Raw genomic sequence first — 23,234 nt, 5'->3', positions numbered from 1 at the left:
TTTTCGCACTTATCGCAAAATTAGTAAATTTCGCTTTAAACTGGCTTGTCGCTTTAATTCGCTGTAACTCGTGAAAACAAAATCACTAATGTCTTAACCAGAATCATATGATTCGTTAAGATATATCAAAATCGCTTCAAAATATGTTTAGTCGCGTTTATCGTTAATGCGATAAAATCATACCCCTATCCATAGATTATTACATATATTCTCCGTACACGTTCTCAGTTCCTTTTTGACACATGACATAGGACACTTGTTGCAGCTTCTTTGGCAAGTTCATTAGCTCTCTCGTTCCCTTATGTGCCGTTATGAGCTCGTACCCATGTTATGCAAAGATGCTTGTTGCACTCTAATACATATGATCTTATATTAACAGCAATCTGATGTAAATTGCATTTGTCTCGAAATGCATTCAAAGCCGCCTGAGAATTGCCCAATATACGTGCATTACAATATTGTGACTCTTAATCCATTCAACTGCTTGTTGTATAGCACAGAGTTCTGCTTAAAATATTGAACATTCTGAAGACAATGTGTACTTTTCAAATTTGCATACAAAAGAAGACGGTTTTATTTTAGTTATGTTTGTGAAAATAACTCCAGTACTGTTATTGAAATGACATGGAACATGAAAATGAAAAATCTTACAAAGATCAATTGAATCGCTCTGGGGTGTATTGGGCCTAATCATATCCCTCCCGCCCCATCCTCCCTGTATATTTGACTTAAGTTATTCTGATTCGAATACCATTAGATATAAGTTACGTACTGCTGGAAGAAAATATAGTTAACTACGGAAGTTTCTTTCCATCTCACAACTGAAAAATGAAAAACGTAGGCGTACATTATTTTTACTGTTTTATTAAAACATGAATATTACAATAACAATAGCTTATCGTTACAGTGTTTTTCACAATATCAAGTATAGAACAGAGGAAAAATAAACGAAAAAACATCAGCATTTTGTAAACAAAATATAATATACTAATATCTCTCTCTGTCAGAGTGCCTTTATCTACATATACTTTAATATACAGTGGACGCCCTCTTAACCGGCCATCGGATTAATCAGCCGACCTAGTGAATAATGTCGCTTCCGATTCCGATTTCCAATGGTTGTTGAACAGCAAAGAGAAGAGGCCTAGTCTACTGTAGGCAAGAAAACTGTTACAAGGGTCTAAATTAAATTTCGTTTCATGCGTTACAGGAAATTCACTTAATTGGGACCGTATTTTTTAACGTTTATTTAGTGAATGAGTGATAGTGTTGAGAAGTGGAAAATACAGCTGTTGGATTACGAACGAATGTATATATTTCGTATCATGGTAGATAATCACGTTGGTATGTATGTACTATACTCTTAGATAATAGTTTTCATGTTTAAATAATTTTAAATACTGTTGATGACTGTAATTGAACTTAATAAATCTATAAAATAATGCAACTTAAATTAAAGTATATTATAACAAATTGCTGGATAGGCCCCTTATCTTAACATTGTCGGTTCAACCCATCAATGCATTATCCGATCAAGGGTCCAGTCCCGATCAGGTCGTTGAAGAGAGCGTCCGCTGAAGATAGATAATTACTTTAGGGACAACAAATTAATCAGTGACTTTGTTCCATTCTCCTCATTATGAAAATGCGCACAGATTAATTTCACACTTACACTGACGGGACTTGTATATTTTATCAGTAAAAACAAAACAAAAAATGGTGACTGTTGACTTGGTCCTTAGACAGTTAATCAGAATTACCTTAGCCTACTTCTCAACGATAAGACTTCTTCCACTCCAGGCTTGCTTCTCCGCTCCTACACATTGATCTCGATCAGTAAGAGCTATGCGAACAAATCTAGATTACAATGATACATTCTGTGTAGTAGAATTTTAATAGTTTCACCAATGGGGAGAAAATGTCTCTCTGCATCAGAGTACGAATAAAACTTCTTCTTTAGAGAGGAAAGCATCTAGTCAATTTACGGTTACATAAAAATGATCATACTAAATTCAATAACGTAATTATTAAATTATCTTTATAAGATACACATTTCTGAAAACATTTAACACAAAACCAGTTAATGTTTCATTCTGATTGCTTGTATATTAATGTAATATAAAGAAACTATTTGCTTCACGTGCGACTAATGAACACACTATACTCTTAGATAATATTTTTTATGTTTAAATAATTTTAAACACTGTTGATGACTGTAATCGAACTTCATAAATCTATGAAATGATCCACCTTAAATTAAAGAATATTATAATAAATTGACAAACGTATCTAGTACAGTATTACGAACATCTTGAAAAATTCACACTCTTACATTTCCTCCGCTACACGGAAAAACATAGGATCATAGATATGTTTCTTGGAGTTGGCTTAGAATACAAGAAAACTACTACAGATTTTTAGGTTGTTCCCCTCTTAGTAGCCTCTTACCACTGCATCCTTTTAATCCACCCACAGGGGAGATAAAGAGTTCCAATAAATCGAAAGAAAATTGAATGTACCCGCAAAAGAATGGTAAGGGTCAAGAATTGTGAGAAAATGAAAGACCTTCTAGACAATCGTAATTATTATTATTATTATTATTATTATTATTATTATTATTATTATTATTATTATTATTACTTCCAAAGCTCTGCGTTCGTTTTCTGGCCAGTTCAAGCATTTTAATTCTGGATTGAGGAGTAGAACGGGGTTCACTTGTTATACTTGGGGACAAAACTTGACGGCCTTAGTTCCTGGAAGCGAGCTAGAAGCCAGCTGTTAATCACACCCTGCATCCTGCTGAGTTAACGAGGTCTAAGTGATCCTTGTTTGGTGTGGGAGGTTGTCAAACCACTTTCTTCGTACTCTCTTCAATATTAACCCTTTCTTCGTGTCGAGTGCAGTGGACGTTTGGCAATTGCGGCTACAGTAGACGTAGTAAATCCTATAAGCCGCTCATAGACACCAGGCTGCCGCTGGAGAGGACTGGTGTGAGGTGAGGTCGTCATGTTTTGTCCCCAAGTATAAGAAATTTTCTCAAGCTCTTAGTTATAGGAAGAAAGCACACAGTAAGAAGACGATGCTACTGACCTATAGCTCATTTCACGTTACGAAAACAGTACGGCTCTTATGGACCTACAAGGAGTGAACACACACCCTCTGAGACACCCATAATTCCTCGTGATTAAGGGATAATATACTGTGTTATGAAAGATATATAAAAAGGATGAGGCATTTTTGCCCGTGAGTTATTAAAAAAACTTCATAACATTTTCTTGTTCATAAATACATTTGTAGGGAGGAAGCACAATGGCGGTAACAGCCATTGCTTCGTCGCCTTCCTTCATTTTCTTTCTTTTGTGTTACTCTGATACAAGTCTCGTGTAGTCCCTCACTCTTTGAGCAGCCGGCAGCTCACTTCTGTAGTGAAGCCATCTACAGTACCGTATTTGTTTGTTGCGAGTGTGTTTTTAGGCTTTACATCAGTGCGTATTGTCCAGTGTTGAGTATAAGCCTATGTGTGTGATTTCTTTCTTTAATATTAAGACTGTGATCTTTTGCAGAGTCATCTACATTATTTATTTGTTGCGTCTGTTTTGTAGCCTTTTATTGCCTGGATAAATATATTAAATGCAATTAACTGCATCCCTCACCTCTCGACCCCATAAAAATGATTTGTCTATTTTCTCCCCAGTTTGCCTTACACTTCAATGCTGGGGTTTCTTACGTGTCGTGGTTTACCTCTGATTCCGTACAAACCAAAAATAGCCCCTGCAAAACCCCCGTCCCCTTTAGTTCATAAAAATAATTTGTACGGTAGCTTAGTTTCTTCCACTTTTTGTCTTGAACTTAAATACTGAATTTCACAAGTTTATGTGTCGCCGTTTTCCCGTGATGGTGTTGAGCAGAGCCGTTCGATATGGCAACACCGTTGTCATAAGAGCAATAATGTTTCCTTAACATGGAATGAGCTATAGTATATATACAATAACACTGACGACGCTAATTCCAGATAGCTTTCCAGCCCCGAAACTTATCCATGTCACAAACAGGTTATACATAGGCCTACTCACTGGCTTCTTGATGCCTAAAACAGATAGCAGAAAGTCAGCAAGCAGTAATGGTGCATGGAGTGTTGTAACTTATATAGCTAAATTCTCCCATGGCCAAGATTAGTAGATATCACTGTGGTTACCTAGGATTGTAACAATAAAATTGGCTTGAAATATTCACTGACGCTGGTAACAGCCAATAGCAACTATAATGAATAAGTTAGTAAAATGATTTTCCTTGTTAGGAAAAGAAGTATTGCTATCATCAGCCAGGGGAAACAATTTTTATCAGCCGGGGAATTCCCTCCCCTTTCCTAGCACTCTGGTCTATATGCAAGTTGAAACAGTGCTTTGCTAGGAAGCTAGAGAACGAGTTTCGAAACTACCTCTCTCTCCAACCCGAGGATTTATCAGAAATAATTAAATTGTCTTTTAATTTACCCGATTGTTATATCGAAGTATTCAAGCCTTTTCAATCGTGAAATTACCAGCTTTTCACTCTAGTGAGATAGCGAGATCGTCAGTTAGTTTTCCAACCTTTCCAAGACGCTGGTGGCTAATAAGCAAAGTAAAGGTGTACTATCTGCGCACTTTTTAGTGATAGATTTACACCCTAGTTCCGAAGTGTCGACTTCGGTTATTTTCGAGATTCGTATTGGCAACATTTGAAACACAAACTAAGAATCGCTTATCATCGCTGTGCGTCATCTGGCGTACACTTTACGTACTCGTACTGTTGTTGTTTACACAGCAAAGCCAAACTATAGAATTCATGCTAGGAACACGTTTCGCAACGGGAAATGTTATATAGTATTATATATTGTGTGTGTGACAGAGTTGTTTGCTTAAAATAATAAAGGTTTATAAAATTCATATCGATCGATCATATTATCGATTCAATTCAGATTTCATTTCCATTCAGTTGGCAGTATTAACGGAACTCTTCTTACTTCTCCAACGAGTACAAAAATCTATCACTAAAAAGTGCGCAGATAATATATCCCCTAGTGCACTGTTCTACACAGGAGGTTTGTAGCATTTTCTCAGCAGTCCTTCATTAGAAAACACACAAAACAGAGTGTCACCACAAAGATTTAATATAGATTTTAATTAACACATCGTTGATAAATAATCATTTAAAAACACATATGTTTGGAATGATTTGCTTACTGGGCAGCCTCTAGTTAGAGGAAGCTGAATGGCACTTACTGCTGAAAATAAAATAATAAATCTGAAAAAAAAAAAAAAATCGTGCTCAAATAAAGTATCCATGAAAAACTTCTTATACTTCAAGGCTATCTGAAGTATCCTTACAATCAGAATGATTTAGAAAAATGCAGAATTACAAGAAAAATTCAATCCTGACTGTACAACGGAAACCACTACTTAAATATATAAATATGTTCTTATAATATTACTCCATAATTTGTACGATATTGCTTATAATTATTGCTGGAATGCATTGTACACGAGGCATGAAATTAAATGTGAAAATGTGAGTATGAAGTGCCATACACTCTAGGGTGGTATGGCTCCAATGCGAACGAGCTCTGGTTTCGAGAAACCGAGCCCAATCTGTTCAATAAGATTCTTGCCGCGCACGCCGTACTGTATCTGGTAGCTGCGGCGATTTCGTGCTCCATCCAGAGGGTCGAAGGGCAGTACGAAAGTAGAACGGTAGTTGTCCGAACCAACCAGCGTGTTTCGGAGACGAGTCTGGAGATTCTGACACGAGGCCTGCCATAACAATCCTGCCAGAACCACCTAGAAGAAAAGCATTGTCCAAATTACACTGTCTTCATACTGTATATTTAGTTCACTGTTATAAACATATCGTTTTAATGTATATCTTCACCGGCATTTTCCCACATGAGCAGCACAACTAGCCGACTGTGAAGTTCTGCATGTTCAATAAAAATATACTAATGAAAGTTTCAATTCACATATAACGTATATTTTTCTCAGAATATGAAACCTAAGATTGAAGAAAATTTATTCTATACGAATAAATGTATAAACAGCACATACTGTATGACCTCCAATTTACAAGCCAAGCCTTAAGCCCCATTCACAACGCAAACGTAACGTAACGTAACGTAACGTAAACTTAAAATTACCGTTCACTTAGAAGTTTGCGGCCATGTTATCTGATGGAACCATTTACAATGCGCCGACGTAAACTTAACTGCGAGTCCGTAAAATTAAGAGATTGCAAACTCATAGCTCCTGCGGTTAATTTTACGTTAAGTTTAAGAACCAGCCAATCAAAGCAGACGTAAACATTGTATTTTGTGCGCGATATAATGACTTCTTCGACGAAACACTTTTAATTCTCTTTCAAAATAATCTTAGTGTCTATGTATGATAAAAGAAAAAAAAGAATTACCAATACGCTGTACCGAAAGAGAATATGTGGAAATAAATATGCTGTAGCAATGAAATCTGACAGTATATGGCGGGAGACAAGCTCGCAGCGCCGGCGACCAGGCGAATGACAATCCATGTCATAAATAAAACCAGATAAATCAGTGTCCCTGTATATTTCTTAACATTATGACAGAGTACTACTTTAAGAAAACGATATAATCCAAACAAATAGATCCAAAGATCTCATCGGAGTGTAATAGATAAGGGCATACATGTCGGCGAAGGAGACCTTACATTTCTTTTTATTAGAAATGGGGAATCAAATCGTAAGAAAGGCAAACAGTTCAGGTCTCATCCGCATGCACAAAACGAACTGATGAGGATAATTTTTTACAGTAGATTACCAAAATCGCCCTGAGATAACCTTCTTTGATTCAATGGATGAACCCTTTTTCTGCACTGTTGTTTAGATCGCCTTTTTTCAGGTACACAGCTCCCAGGAGCAAAGCAATATATGTTTGAAGTAATATGAATTCCGCTACCACGTTGTTTGATTCTTTGATTCCATTGAGGTATTGACATATAAAACTGCTAGATAGCCCAAAACCCGACTTCAGTGCTAAATAACATGGCAGTGTTTAGGCTCATGTTATATTCCTCCATTGTGAATACCACAAATGTTACGTTAATTTTACGGTTACGTTTGCACTGTGAAAGGGGCTTTAGAGGTACAGAAACACATCCGCTGCTGCTGGTAGCCATATTGTCTCTGTCTTGCCTACTCTTTGTCCAACATGCAGCCAGTTGCACGTTGCCAACCGTACACTGTCAAATTTATGAAGTGCGGCAAACGCAATGTTGCCAACACATCAAGTCGCAACATATTCCCCCCTTTGAGGGATTTCAACACTCAAAAGAAATATAAAATTATCTTACACAGAAAATCACATAGATGATTGAAAAACTATACATATTAATAAAAATCTTTGGTTAATGAGCACAACTGGACTATGGCACGGGGAAAGAAACTAGTTTTTGTTTTCACAGTGACCACACGAGTGACATTGTCACAGGCAGGATGGAGCTCCTGGATTATACCAGTCTTCCAAACCAGTGGAGGAAGGTTATCATCCTTTAGAAACAATTGTTTTGTGGTTGTTTAATTGCGTAAAATCTTCCATAAATCACGATACCTCGCGGTAGAAGCTCGTCCAAAATAAAACCTCACTTATATTTGACGTGGGAAGGTAAAGTTTGATGATGATGATGATGATGATGATGATGATGATGATGATGATGATGATGATGATGAGAATAATATACCTGTATACTTAAAACACTAGGCTGTATTTTGTTACTGCGAGTTTGAGAGAACAACTGAACGATTGACATCGCAAAGCATTCTGACGATAGCTTTGCAGAACGTCCTTAAAAACATAAAAATCTTGATATATATTTTTAAAATATTTAAAAAATGTAGCATTCTGATTGGCCAAAGCGCTCGCCAGTACTTCAAGGTCACCTGCACTGTGGGATCGTTGAGGCATACGATACGAGAGGGGAGGTGAAAGTGGGCAAATACTCATGCGCAGTCGGATGTAAAGGAGAGGGTATGTAAGTCTCTGGTAAGACCCCAACTAGAGATGGTTCCAGTGTATGGGATCCTCACCACGATTACTTGATTCAAGAACTGTAAAAAGAAAAGAAAAGCAGCTCGATTTGTTCTGGGTGATTTCTGACAAAAGAGTAGCGTTACAAGAATGTTGCAGAGTTTGGGCTGGGAAGACTTGAGAGAAAGGAGATGAGCTGCTTGATTATGTGAAAACATGGTGTTTGTTACAAGTTAACAGTAATTATCACAGCCTGAAATAAAATTACACCATGTGTTGTCATCTCATGACACACTTATAGATAATGATGTTATTCTGTATAGAGTGTCCGGCTCCATGGCTAAATGGTTAGCGTGCTGGCCTTTGGTCACAGAGGTCCCGGGTTCGATTCCCGGCAGGGTCGGGATTTTTAACCATCATTGGTTAATTTCACTGGCACTGGGGCTGGGTATATGTGTCGTCTTCATCATCATTTCATCCTCATCCCGATGCGCAGGTCACCTACGGGTGTCAAATCGAAAGACCTGCACCTGGCGAGCCGAACATGTCCTCGGACACTCCCGGCACTAAAAGCCATACGCCATTTCATTTCATTTCTGTATAGAGTTATAAATAAGTTACAAGATTGTAAGAAACTGCAACGTCACCTCGATAATGTTGTGAGATGGACAGTATGCAATGGTATGTTGATAAACGGGGTTAAAAGTCAGGTTTTGAGTTTCACAGGAAAAGTCCCCTCAGTTTTAATTACTGCGTTGATAGGGTGAAAGTTCCATTCGCTATTTGTTTTACGTCGCACCGACACAGATAGGTCTTATGGCGACGATGGGACAGGAAAGGTCTAGGAATGGGAAGGAAGCCGCCGTGGCCTTAATTAAGGTACAGCCCCAGCATTTTCCTGGTATGAAAATGGGAAACCACAGAAAACCATCTTCAGGGCTGACGACATTGGGGTTCGAAGTCACTATCTCCCGGATGCGAGCTCACAGCCGCGCGCTCCTAACCGCACGGTCAACTCGCCCGGTGAAAGTTCCTTTTGGGGATCATTGTAAGTATCTAGGTGTTAATATAAGGAAAGATCTTCATTGGGGTAATCACATAAATGGGATTGTAAATAAAGGGCGCAGATCTCTGCACATGGTTATGAGGGCGTTTAGGGGTTGTAGTAAGGATGTAGAGTATGATTCAAGTGTATGGGACCCTCACCAGGATTACTTGATTCAAGAACTGGAAAAAAATCCGAAGAAAAGCAGCTCGATTTGTTCTGGGTGATTTCCGACAAAAGAGTAGCGTTACAAAAATGTTGCAAAGTTTGGGCTGGGAAGAATATTGGGAGAAAGAAGACGAGCTGCTCGAATATGCCGTATGTTCCGAGCTGTCAGCGGAGAGATGGCGTGGAATGACGTTAGTAGACGAATAAGTTTGAGTGGCGTCTTTAAAAGTAGGAAAGATCACAATATGAAGATAACGTTGGAATTCAAGAGAACAAATTGGGGCAAATATTCATTTATTGGAAGGGGAGTTAGGGATTGGAATAACTTACCAAGGGAGATGTTCAACAAATTTCCAATTTCTTTGAAATCATTTAAGAAAAGGCTAGGAAAACAACAGATAGGGTATCAGCCACCTGGGCGACTGCCCTAAATGCAGATCAGTAGTGATGTGATGTATGTGATGCGATGCGATGCGATGCGATGCGCTGTGATGTGATGTGATGTGATGTGATGTGATGTGATGTGATGTGAAGTAGTATGTTCCGAGCTGTCAGTGGAGAGATGGCGTGGAATGGCATCAGTAGATGAATAAGTTGGAGTGGTGTCTTTAAAAGTAGGAAAGATCACAATATGAAGATAAAGCTGGAATTCAAGAGGACAAATTGGGCTAAATATTCGTTTGTAGGAAGGGGTGTTAAGGATTGGAATAACCAAGTGAGATGTTCAATAAATTTCCAGTTTCTTTGCAATCATTTAAGAACATGTGAAAGTACTTTCACTTCTACAGCTAAATAAACTTATCCAGACCGATGTTTGTGTTTCAAAGATTTTCAATATTGAAGATAAAAGTATAAGTTATCAGCTGGTATCTATATTATTGGCATCTGGTGACCAATTATAAACCTACGGCGGAAGAACGACACCGTCTCTCAGAAAGACGATCGCACTTGACGAAACAGTGCACCGTCTTCCAGAAAGACGGTCCGCAGTTCTAGGGTTAAGACGAAACCAGTTTTGTTTTAGGTTGTGATTATGCAGTATGAATTGTACACAGTTGTACAATTATAAACACATTAACTGTTTGTATTCTAAAACTGTACACAACATGAAGATGCTTAGAGCGCCGAATAATAATTTCGAGGACATAATTTGAATAAATAAATAAATAACTTTCAAAATAAGTTATGTATGATGTCATGTAAGCCTATACAGTAAAATAATCAATTATAACTATGATTTCATGTATACTGTATAATACATGACGAAGATATTTTTGTCAAAACAACGTGAAAAGAACGCTCAATTTCGTATTAATTAATTAATATATTTATTTGCATACTTATAAAACAATGCATTATAAAAAATGTTTCATATATGTTCATTGGAATATTTCGTAGACTACATCAGAGGTGGCAGAGATGTGATCTGTACTTCAAACAGTGACAATTTTTCGGAGTCTATTTCGGTTTTTTTTTGTTGCTAGTTGCTTTACGTCGCACCGACACAGATAGGTCTTATGGCGACGATGGGACAGGAAAGGGCTAGGAGTGGGAAGGAAGCGGTCGTGGCCTTAATTAAGGTACAGCCCCAGTATTTGCCTGGTGTGAAAATGGGAAACCACGGAAAACCATTTTCAGGGCTGCCGACAGTGGGGTTCGAACCTACTATCTCCCGAATACTGGATACTGGCCGCACTTAAGCGACTGCAGCTATCGAGCTCGGTCTATTTCGTTTAATAATACCGGTACGATAGAATTAATTTATATCAGTTAGCCTATACTGAGAACGTACGTATGCGTATTATACACTTATACATAATTAAGGTGTCCGCATCTGTGTTGTAGTGGTTAGTGTGATTAGCTGCCACCCCCGGAGGCCCGGGTTCGATTCCAGGTTCTGCCACGAAATTTGAAAAGTGGTACGAAGGCTGGAACGGGGTCCACTCAGCCTCGGGAGGTCAACTGAGTAGAGGTGGGTTCGATTCCCACCTCAGCCATCCTCGAAGTGGTTTTCCGTGGTTTCCCACTTCTCTTCCAGGAAAATGCTGGATGGTACCTAACTTACAGCCGCTTCCTTCCCTCTTCCTTATCTATCCCTTCCAATCTTATCATCCCTCCACAAGGCCCCTATTCAGCATAGCAGGTGAGGCCGCCCGGGCGAGGTACTGGTCATCCTCCCCAGTTGTATCCACCGACCAAAAGTCTGAAGCTCCAGGACACTGCCCTTGAGGCGGTGGAGGAGGATCTCTCGCTGAGTCCGAGGGTAAAACCGACCCTGGAGGGTAAACAGATAAAGACGACGAAGAAGAAGAAATAATTAAGGTAATCTGTTAATGTTATTGTACCGGGCGGTACACCTCCACGCCGCTAATTCAAACATTGCGCCAGTTGGAACTCCTCTACTGGAGGAAGCCTGAACTTTAACAACCATGTTAATTCTAAAGTTTCTCAGAAGATGTCGCTATTGTAAATTTTGAAGAGTTCTGAACTGTGTCTTTTTCGATTTATATTTGTTTTCTCTGTAGTGAGAAGTGTGAACATTCTCTTCTAGCAGGCACTACTGAAGAACTACAATTGTGCACCCTGGTGCGAAGTGAAGGAACTGTTTTTTGAGAAATTTTGTGTTCATAAGTTTGTTCTTTGTTAAATTTCTTTCAGTCATTTTTTGGGTTGGCAGTATAACCCTTCTCTTTCCGCTTGTTTTGAATTTAGCCAATCCCGAATTTCTTTAATTAATTTTTAACCAGTAATGTGTGTCTTCTCCGATATGGATATGTTGCTTGACCCTAGCCAATAAAGTTGAGGGGGGTGTGGGTTCTCATTCTTGAAACGATTCGAATTTTCCGCGAGGATATATAAACTGCTGATTTTCCTGTCTCCTGGCCACTTCAGTAACATCTTTCCTAGTGTGATTATGTAGCAGGGGGCGGGAAGCGCCTCTTTCTTCGGGTAGCAGTTCATCCATCAGGTAATGGCCTTTTAATAACTTCTTTGCTTGCTAGCTCAGCAGTTTAACCCTCGGGGCAGGTTCGAAACTTTTATCATGTAACTTTCCTTTAAAATGTAAAAGACACTTGGTATAAAATTCTGTCTCTTTGACTACAAATCGGGATAGAGAGTGCCTAACCCTCTCGAGCTCCCTCTCATATTGTTTTTGAGGTGACTACGTTTTCTCAACCGTTTTTCTTCGTTTCATTATGTAATAAAGTTTTCCTATCGTGTCACCTCCGTAGTATGGGATTAGCCCTTGCATAAGCGGCCTAGAGCCAAATAGGTTTTTAAAATGGTGTATTAGGAGTGCAAGTTACGTCTCCACTCAAGTTGGTATTTTGGGACCATGTAATTGTCCTGTTTCTTTATGGAATAGGCCTCAGTAGGCTGGGTATCATTACCCCTGTTCTTGTGTGCCCGTAGGGCAGCTTGAAAGTGGAGTTTGGAGTGACCTTTGAATTGGCTTGAACTTTGAGAGCGGGTTGCTCTTTCTTAAATGGTATTTTCTGTGTGCCTCAAGCAGGCTTAACTGGGTAATTGGGAGCAAATGCTCCTTGGTATGATTGGGGTTTTCTGCCCCTTTGTTGAACCTGGTGTATAAGTAAAGTTGGGCTAATTGCTCAAGAATTGTGAATCTGGGGCTCAAAACCCAAAATCCATTAATAAACTGTAATTGTACTTTTTAACTTGTTGATATACAAATGAGTTCCTGTGATACTTGTCATTTCTTGACATTGAAAAGAAAATATAACCTTTGTTAAATTTTAAATTATCTTTAATTTCGTAAGTTGAGACCTGTTCATCCCAGCACCTTCTTTCACCTCTAACTACCACGGATAAATAACTCCGTAACAGTTATTAATGAATTTTAATGAGCAGAAATGTTTTAATATTTACTTATATATATACTTATTTTCAAATGCGAGTATTCCATCTTGTAATATGATTGTCAGTATATCACCAGAAAAGAAAAAAAAATGAGTTCAGTTACTGTAAATATTTTTTATTACGAAAATATTTTTTCACTAAGCACTTTCAAGTTTTTTAAATTTTGGCTTTCGGTCTTAACGACCATTCAGCCAGCGAAAATTTTGTATGTTTCTGATTATTAATTATGAAATGACAATGTTGTATGTTTCTGGTTATTAATTATGAATTGGCTTTGATTAATTGAACTTATACATGTAAGACGAACACAAACACCCAGCCCCCGAGCCGGAGAAATTAACCAGACGAAGTTAAAATCCCCAAGCAGGCCGGAAATCGAACCCGGTAGCCCGGTGACCAAAGGGCAGCACGCTAGCCATTTTGCCATGGAGCCGGTCACACTTTCAGGTTGAAGCATTGATCTGTATTTCTTCCAAAAGTTGATAGAAATATAGTTTTAGCTGGTTAAGCACAAATGAAGGCAGGGCTTTATATGTCCATTCGGTCAAACACGTTCTATATTTTGACCTGAATATTTTCATTTGATGCTTTTTTTGTGCTTGTTGTTTAAAAGGGCCTGACATCAAGGTCATCGGCCCATTTTCAGTTGAGAAAAGGCTGATTCGTAAAGGTAGGAAGAAGCAGAACATGCTGTCAAACGGAGAACTAGGGATTTCAAAGAAGGGTAATTGTCTTCAAGTAAAAGAATCATAAATTATTTTCAGATACAGTTGCTTTTGATTTAATTTATTTTTTCCAGAAATAAACATCATGATCGACTGTTTGGCCAACCCATTCTACATGAAAAAAGAGTTATGCAGACTACGTGTAGATTACATGTGGAAAACACGCTTAGACATCACTGGTTAAAGGTCGGTCTATTGGGAGAGCTGAACATCTTGTACGGAACTTCCCAAGAGCCTGCACTCTATGACAAAATAGAGCAACGTTCTTTTTCAAAAAACTGATAACCCTTTATAATGGACAAAGATTATTTGCAGCAGTAACAGATGAAGTTTCTTTACAGTATGAACAGCAGCAGAAGTAAAAGCTCGAAAGCACAAGTGCTGGAAACAATTTATTATATTTTTTTTATAAATGTCTTGTTCTTCTAAGTTCATCTTTTTTTCAAATATATCTTTATTTTGAAACAATATTAGACCATATAACTCATTTACAGATATGTCTCTGGGTCGCATGTGATGCAAACCGTACGGCATCCGGGGGCCGCCCACACCAGCCGTAAGGCAATAGGAAGTCTCTGCATATAACACAAAGGCTGTACGCCAGAATTACTTACATCTAACACGTATAACTACCACTATATGCCATTGACAAAAAAGAAAATAAACATGGCACAACAGCCCAGAAGGGTCTTGGCCCACTAAGCGACCGCTGCTCAACCCAAAGGCCTGCAGATTGCGAGATGTCGAGTGGCCGGCAAGACGAATCCTTTCGGCCGTTATTGTTGGCTTTCTAGATCGGGTCCGCTATCTCACCGTCAGCTAACTCCTCAACTGTAATCAGGTAGGCTAAGTTGACCTCGAACCAGCCTTCACATCCAGGTAGAAGCCGTTCACCTGGCCGGGAATCGAACCCGAGGCCTCCACGGAAGGGGCACGCAAGCCACCCCTACACCGTGGGGCCGGCTAGGCCATTGAACACTTCATTTTATTTAACGTTAGTGATCTGCCTTGGTTTCGCATGGGAGCAATTTTGAATTTATGGTGATCAGCCTTATAAGATTCTAATTGAGATTTTACTTGTAGACGATATGAGTTGTTTCCCTCCTGAAGTATATACTGTAGCTCAGTGCGACATTTTTCCGAGGCCCTTCCGGTCGCCTGCCTGTTAGCACGTTCCTTTCTTCCCATGCTATATTTGACCCTTAAATGCGTAGCTTGCTGTACATTGTCGTAGACAGTAGTTGATACTGTATAACAAAATGATAGATGTCGTTTGACATCCGAGGAGACCTGCTGCAGGTAAAATGAAATGGCGTATGGCTTTTAGTGCCGGGAGATCCCAGGACGGGTTCGGCTCGCCAGGTGCAGGTCTTTTGATTTGACTCCCGTAGGCGACCTGCGCGTCGTGTTGAGGATGAAATGATGATGAAGACAACACATACACATAGCCCCCGTGCCAGGGAAATGAACCAATGATGGTTAAAATTCCCGACCCTGCCGGGAATCGAACCCGGGACCCTTGTGACCAAAGGCCAGCACGCTAACCATTTAGCCATGGAGCCGGATTGCTGCAGATCTTTCTAGTTGAGACCCAGCGCGTCTGGATGTATGATGATGATGATGATGATGATGATGATGATGATGATGATGATGATTATAGAACTCCAGAAAATGGTATTTTCAATTGTTGATATATTTGATATAGCAGTGATACATGCTTGGATTCTATACAGAAAAGTAAATAAATCTAAGCAGGCAAATGGTAAGACCTTCAACTTGTCAGATTGGAAAGCGGAATTCCATTCGAGTGAGACCAAGTTCGGATATCATTGAGAACAGAACTAAGTTTATGAGACGATCATATTATCTGATGTAAGGAAGGATTCTGAAGACCGCAGGCGACTGTGGAATGAAAACCACACAACATGCAAGTTGCCCTTATATTAGGGGGTACACCTTCACACATGCTTTTCGTGCTGGTTATCTAGAGTGAAGTGCAAACTTTAAACTGCGAAGGTGAAATCAGACTGAATGTGGGAGTAGCTTCTGTAGCTGTCCGGCCCCACGGTGTAGGGGGCAACGCGTCCGCTTGTCATCCGCGGGCGCCGGGTTCGATTCCCGGCCGGGTCAGGGGTTTTTAATTGTTCATGATTAATATCCTTGGCCTGGGGACTGGGTGTTTGTGTCGTCCTTAATGTTCCTTTCCTCACATTCATCACTTTACACTTCCGCAATCTCCAAATACACGCAGGTTCATAACATATGGTGCAAAGTAGGGACAAAAGATCTCCTTAGGTCGACGGCCCGAATAAACAGCATTTTAAAAAAAGAGCTTCTGTACCTAATTGCACAGCTTTGCGTATTTACAAAACATTCAACATCCATCATATTTTGAGTCTGAATTGACGATTTTTTTTTTTTTTCTGGCGATTGTCCGTTACTTTTGAAATAGAGACAATTAATATTTGAAAGAAATGATGAATTGCGATTTTATGGGTTCTCTTGTAGCGTGATGCTGGTCCGCATGCAAAAGTAACATTTCGAGCCCCTCAAATGAAATGTAAAACCTATTAGGTAATAACTAATATACATTGAATTGCAGCAGGAAGAAATAATGCAATATATTGCCTTGTTATATAAACGAAAGTATTAATCATTATTGTAAGATTACCGAGCGAGTGGCTGCGTGGCTTGGGTCACGTAGCTGTTATCTTGCAGAAGATGGTGCGTTCGAACCCCACTGTCGGCAGCCATGAAGACAGTTTTCCCTGGTTTCCCCATCGCTTCCTCGCCGATTCTAGCCCTTTCCTATCCCATCGTCGCCATAAGACCTATTTGTGTCGGTAAATATAGGCTCTGTGGTGTAGTGGTTAGCGTGATTAGCTGCCACCCCCGGAGGTCCGGGTTCGATTGCAGGCTCTGCCACGAAAATTTGAAAAGTGGTACGAGGGCTGGAACGGGGTCCACTCAGCCTCGGGAGGTCAACTGAGTAGAGGTGGGTTCGATTCCCACCTCAGCCATCCTGGAAGTGGTTTTCCGTGGTTTCCCACTTTTCCTCCAGGCGAATGCCGGGATGGTACCTAACTTAAGGCCACGGCCGCTTCCTTCCCTCTTCCTTATCTATCCCTTCCAATCTTCCCATCCCTCCACAAGGCCCCTGTTCAGCATAGCAGGTGAGGCCGCCTGGGCGAGGTACTGGTCATTCTCCCCAGTTGTATCCCCCGACCAAGTGTCTGAAGCTCCAGGACACTGCCCTTGAGGCGGTAGAGGTGGGACCTCTCGCTGAGTCCGAGGGAAAAGCCGAACCTCGAGGGTAAACAGATGATGATGATGATGAAATATAGGCTATATTGTAAGGTTATTAAAAACAATATTTTCTTTCTTTCTTTCTTTCTTTCTTTCTTTCTTTCTTTCTTTCTTAATTTGTGTACCCTCCAGGGTTGGTTTTTCCCTCGGACTAAGCGAGAAATCACCCTCTACCGCCTCAAGGGCAGTGTCAGCTTCAGACTTTGGTTCGGGGGATACAGCTGGGGAGGATGACCAGTACCTCGCCCGAGCGGCCTCACCTGCTATGCTGAACAGGGGCCTTGTGGAGAGATGGAAAGATTGGAAGGGATAGATAAGGAAGAGGGAAGGAAGTGGCCGTGGCCTTAAGTTAGGTACCAACCCGGGATTTGCCTGGAGGAGAAGTGCGAAACCACGGAAAACCACTTCGAGGATGGCTGAGGTGGGAATCGAACCCACCTCTACTCAGTTGACCTCCAGAGCTGAGTGGAGCCCGTTCCAGCCCTCGTACCACTTTTCAAATTTCGTGGCAGAGCCGGGAATCAACCCGGGCCTGCGGGAGTGGCAGCTAATCACACTAACCACTACACCACAGAGGCGGACAAAGATAATATTTTAATAGGTTTTATTTGACTGCCACCATCGTGTAACGGCTAAGCACCTGAACTGCCAACCATGAGGTCCTAGGTTCAATTCCTGGCTCTGCCAAAAATTTAAGACTGACGTAGTGTTTGGAATGGGGTTGTATCTACCTCGTGTTACCAAACGGTGAATATAAGTAGCAGAGAAAAGGTACTGGCCACCGTATCTGACGGAAACTCCTGGGTTAGTTATGCCTGGTCCGATTGAGACTCCAACCAGTCCTTGGACAGAGCACTCAACTAACAAACGTAATTTATCTAAGAATTAAACGTAGTGTAGTGATTGCAATGCAGTATGACTAAGTTTATACAGTACTTCTATCTGCTGTTTGTTGTACTCACATTGAACTCTAGTGAAACTGAACCATGCGGCATGCCTTCGGTGGTGCGAAGGTAATTGACGAGTTTACTGATATCTATAGATCCACCCTTTCACATTCGATTCTGAGGAGGCTGAGTCCATGAGTTCACTGAGTCTGTCTTGGGTAATCGAATTTAAAGATAAATATTTTTAAGTTTGAGCTTCGAAAATGATCGTTCGGTCGAAGAAATGGCAACAGGAATAGTAAGAAACAGGCAAAACGCTGTGTATAAGTTTCGGACGTCAGCAGCTACGATTGAATTCTCTATTACTAATAGCTTTGTTAAGTCAGCTAACTTCCAAATGTTATATTTATGTTTTCAAAACGTTTGTGAAAGCTACTACCTGGTCTGGGAATTTACAGGATACTTTTTCGTCATATTCATTTTGGTGAACCACTGCAGAATTTAGAAATATTGGGAAAACAATGTTGAATAAATGATTAACATTATGCATTCTCTCAAATCTATTATTTAATTGGTCTACAATAATGTCCAAACAGCCATTTAAAACAGTGATTTTTTTATCTGCTAGTTGCCCATCCTGATAAAATTCATCAAATGCTTTTTGACTTTTCGATTTCTATTTTCAAGTTATGGTGGAATGCCCCTTCTCTTTGCAAAAAATGTAGCTGATGACATTGCTTCGGTAGCAGGATAAATTATCAGTTGCATTCTGAATAAGAGAACACGCTTTGTCAAGCTGTACGCTTTCTGATTGTAAAATTTTTGATACTAAATTAGTACATTCTAGAATCTTTGTTACTTATTTTTTGCGAGAAGTCTGCGGGGCCCCTTATTGGCAAGGGCTCCCTTACATTGCAGGCGTTACCGTTACGCCCCTGCTGATATGATATAATATTATCCTTATGTGCAATTCTCTTAACGAGGTTGATAAATATTTCGATATTACAGAAAAAAAATCTGCTCATTCTTCTCTTAAAGACAATGAATTACCGGGCGAGTTGACCGTGCGGTTAGGGGTGGGCAGTTGTGAGCTTGCATCCGGGAGATAGTGGGTTCGAACCCCACTGTCGGCAGCCCTTTAGATGGTTTTCCGTGGTTTGCCATTTTCCCACCAGGCAAATACTGGGACTGTACCTTAATTAAGGCCACGGCCGCTTCCTTCCCACTCCTAGGCCTTTCCTATCCCATCGTCACCATAAGACCTATCTGTGTCGGTGCCACGTAAATCAAATAGCAAGGCAATGAATTAATGGAGGAGGACGTCCTGAAACCTTGAACGCCGGGCTGAGTGGCTCAGACGGTTAAAGCGCTGGCCTTCTGACCCCAACGTTGCAGGTTCGATCCTGGCTCTGTCCGGTGGTATTTGAAGGTGCTCAAATACGTCAGCCTCGTGTCGGTAGATTTACTGGCACGTAAAAGAACTCCCGCGGGACTAAATTCAGGCACCTCGGCGTCTCCGAAGACCGACAAAGTAGTTAGTGGGACGTAAAGCAAATAACATTATTATTATTATTATTATTATTATTATTATTATTATTATTATTATTATTATTATTATTATTATTATTATTATTATTATTATTATTATTATTATTATTATTATTATTATTATTTATGAAACCTTGAACCAGTTTCTGAAATATCTGCTGTAACAACTGAATTGGTCTCCTGCATTTGCAGAAAATGGAGAGATGTTAGTTAAATTACTCCCACTGAGTGAGTTGGCAACGCGTTTCGAGGCGTCTAGCTGTTAGCTTGCATTCAGGAGATGGTACGTTCGAGCCCCACTGTCGGCAGCCTTGATGATGGTTTTCCATAGTTTCCCAACTTCCACACGAGGAAAATGCTGGGGCTGTATCTTAATCAAGACCACGGTCTCTTCCTTCGCAGTCCTAGCCCTCTCCTATTCCATTGTCGCCATGAGACCTCTCTTGGGTAATAAATTACTCCGAACTGAAACCGCTGAACTAGGAAATATTTATGTAGAGTAATGCAGTATTACTGCTTAATACGCCAAGAAAACCTTTGAACTAAACCTTTAAATTTCGTGTTCTGAAAAGGTTGCCGTAAGGAATGAATTTCATTCGTTCGCAAGGTTTGTGTAGAGGCGCAGTCAGGGTGGGATACTGGGGGTTATTAGACCCCTCCCCTAGTGGATGTTTTACAAAAGAAAATTAACAGAAACTGACAGTAAACAAGTGAAAATCGACTCAATGCGTTGGCTCTTTCGAACATACACAGAGACATAATTGTAAAACCAACAGATCTCTTGAATCTATTTTTTAAGAAGCCTCGAAAATTGCGTTTTAGATTGTATTGTGGCCTTGATCATATTGTTGTCGCTCTGTATTTTATTGTAAGATTGTTTAGTGCACTGCAACATGAATATCAATATAATTCACGTGTATCAGTGTCGTTATAAAGGCACTCATGAACCCAAGCACCTTCATTATGTTCTACCGTCGTTTTGTAAGTATGGCCCGCACCCCAACTGTCGATCCTACCTACGCTACTGGTTTGCGGCATAGAGAATTTCAGAATTTCTCTACACAGCCTCGATTCAGAATTGGAAGATATTGATGACTGAGCCGTGGTAAAATGTTGAAATTAGTGCGTGGTCACAAAGACGCTTAAAAGTGAGATTTACTAGCACGTTGGAAGCCACTACGGTGTCAAAACTATGAGCGATCAAAGAGGCTATAACGGCATTGATTAAGTTTTAAAACACTCATAAATACCAGGTACTTATTCGAGTAGATGGTAAACATAAAGATATAGAACATAAAATATTGAAAAACAAATACGGAAATAAGGAAACAAATTGACATCTAAATACGAGTACAACTCCCTCAGAATACTGGCTACTTACCAGATACCAGACCTTCATGATGCTCCTGTGATGTATGGAGACGAACTGCTCTTGAAAGAACGAGCGACTGGGACAGTGAAAGTCATTGATTGACATTCAAGACATCAGCAGGTATTACAACTCGCCAAAGGGAGTGTCACAAGGACTTGCGTCACTGCTCAGAGGAAATTAAAAAAAGGAAGTTGATTTACGAAAGCAGTTTCATCATGCCTCGGCAGTCCCACTTGTTACAATAGAGAGCATAAGAGGTTGTTGATTCCGATCGTATCCTGGACACCCTAAGGGCGAGTGGAGAAGACAATGTCGTCAAGGGCAGGTTATGATGATCACGAAAGAAATCTTCGCAGCCAAACAGACAAGCAACGAAGCCTCACTGAGGTGTAAACAGGATCGATCGTAAGGTTTTACGGCTCCGCAGATATTCTGGATCTTGGAATATTGCTGTCGTAGTACAGCTTTGCATTGATTCCTTCATTATCCCCCTCCCTCTTTTATATTATTATTATTATTATTATTATTATTATTATTATTATTATTATTATTATTATTATTATTATTATTAACAAGTACCTTACAATTGGGAGAAATCCCGGTAGCAATATCTGCTTACAATGTATAGCAAAAAAATTAAATTTAAATTTAAATTACCGAACAATAAACCTTTTTTAACGATTGGCTTTACGTCGCATCGACACTAATATATCTTATGGCGATGGGATAGGAAAAGCCTAGGAGTGGGAACAAAGCGTCTGTGGCCTTAATTAAGGTATAGCCCTAGCATTTTCCTTGTGTGAAAATGGTAAAACACGGAAACCCATCTTCAGGGCTGTCGACAGTGGGCTTCGAACCCACTATCTCCTGGATGCAAAATCACAGCTACGCGTCCCTAACCGCACGACCAACTCACCCGGTAGGAAATTTTAATAGCGTTTGGATAATTCCTCTGCCTCGAACCCCACTGTCGGCAACCCTGAAGATTATTTTCCGTGGTTTCCCTTTTTCACATCAGCTGCACCTTAATTAAGGCCACGGCCTATTCCTTCCCACTCCTATCCCACCGTCGCCATAAGACCTATCTGTGTCGGTGCGACGTAAAACAAATAGCAGCAAAGAAGAAGCAGAATTTTAAATACAAATTCAGTTATAGAAAAGTATTTTGAGTAAATACATTGTTAACTGTTCATTGCTCAGGTAATACTTCATACGTTGGCCTTACTGTCATAACAATAATGGTTTCTACTTGTCAGTGTTTAAATGTTAAAGTTCAGATTATCTTGGATAAAAATATGTTGTGTTGCTGCCATATGGCAAAAATGACTCCGCCTAAAGGGTTATTCAATTAAAGACAATTTAGGGGTGATAAATATCCGACTAGCGTGATTAGCTGTCTCCCCCGGAGGCCCGGGTTCGATTCCCGGCTTTGCCACGAAATTTGAAAAGTGGTACGAGGGCTGGAACGGGGTCCACTCAGCCTCGGGAGGTCAACTGAGTAGAAGAGGAGGGGGGGGGGATCGATTCCCACCTCAATCATTCTCGAAGTGGTTTTCCATAGTTTCCCACTTCTCCTCCAGACAAATGCGGCGATGGTACCTAACTTAAGGACATGGCCGCTTTCTTCCCTCTTTCTTGTCTACCACTTCCAATCTTCCTATCCCCAACACAGGCCCCTATTCAGCATAGCAGTTGCGGCTACCTGGGAAAGGTACTGGTCATCCTTACCACTTGTATTCCCCGACCCGAAGTCTCACGCACCGGGACACTGCCCTTGAGGTGGTAGAGGTGGGATGCCTGAAGTTGTGACACTTGCACGGAGATGGAATGTGTTGACACTTGCACGGAAAGCCAAAAATTCCCGGAAATTACTAAGCATGGCTATTTCAAACAGTGACACTTGCACGGATGTCCAAGGAGTGTAGGAGAAACAGAAACAGGGGAAGGGAAGGCCCACTCGGTAAGTGGAATTCATTGCTACAGTTGATACCTGTGTGAATTGCTCTGCAGCTATGGAGTTCACTGAGACCGCCTTTATTGATTTACGACGGACATCAGTATATTGTGGACTATACCAATGAAGATCAAATGACTTACTGGCGGTGCGTATATTTCAAGAAAAGTAAATGTAAAGGAAGAATAACAACGAAAGATAATACAGTTTTAGGCGAGACAAGTCATGTTTGCATTCCGGACGACGCGACGAATAAAGTAAAAAAATGTGTAGTAAATGAAAAAAAACGTGCAAGGGAAAAAGACAGTATGATTTCAACAG

At 40.3% G+C, this 23,234-nt stretch overlaps 1 protein-coding gene across 1 annotated transcript; it reads right to left on the bottom strand.

The window, feature by feature from the left end:
- Positions 1-5,054: 5,054 nt before the first annotated feature.
- On the bottom strand, positions 5,055-21,023 carry LOC136872263 (uncharacterized). Its single transcript, XM_067146085.2, has 2 exons — positions 20,969-21,023; positions 5,055-5,816 (listed from the first exon to the last, which is right to left on the bottom strand). The coding sequence occupies exons 1-2, from the start codon at positions 20,984-20,986 to the stop codon at positions 5,571-5,573; spliced, it is 264 nt and encodes an 87-aa protein (XP_067002186.2). The 5' UTR covers positions 20,987-21,023; the 3' UTR covers positions 5,055-5,570.
- Between the last annotated feature and the right edge of the window lie 2,211 nt (positions 21,024-23,234).

Source organism: Anabrus simplex, chromosome 4, assembly GCF_040414725.1.
Source record: "Anabrus simplex isolate iqAnaSimp1 chromosome 4, ASM4041472v1, whole genome shotgun sequence".
Taxonomy (NCBI): Eukaryota; Metazoa; Arthropoda; class Insecta; order Orthoptera; family Tettigoniidae; genus Anabrus; species Anabrus simplex.
The sequence above is the reverse complement of the archived record's forward strand: the minus strand, read 5'-3'. Positions and strand labels throughout refer to the sequence as shown.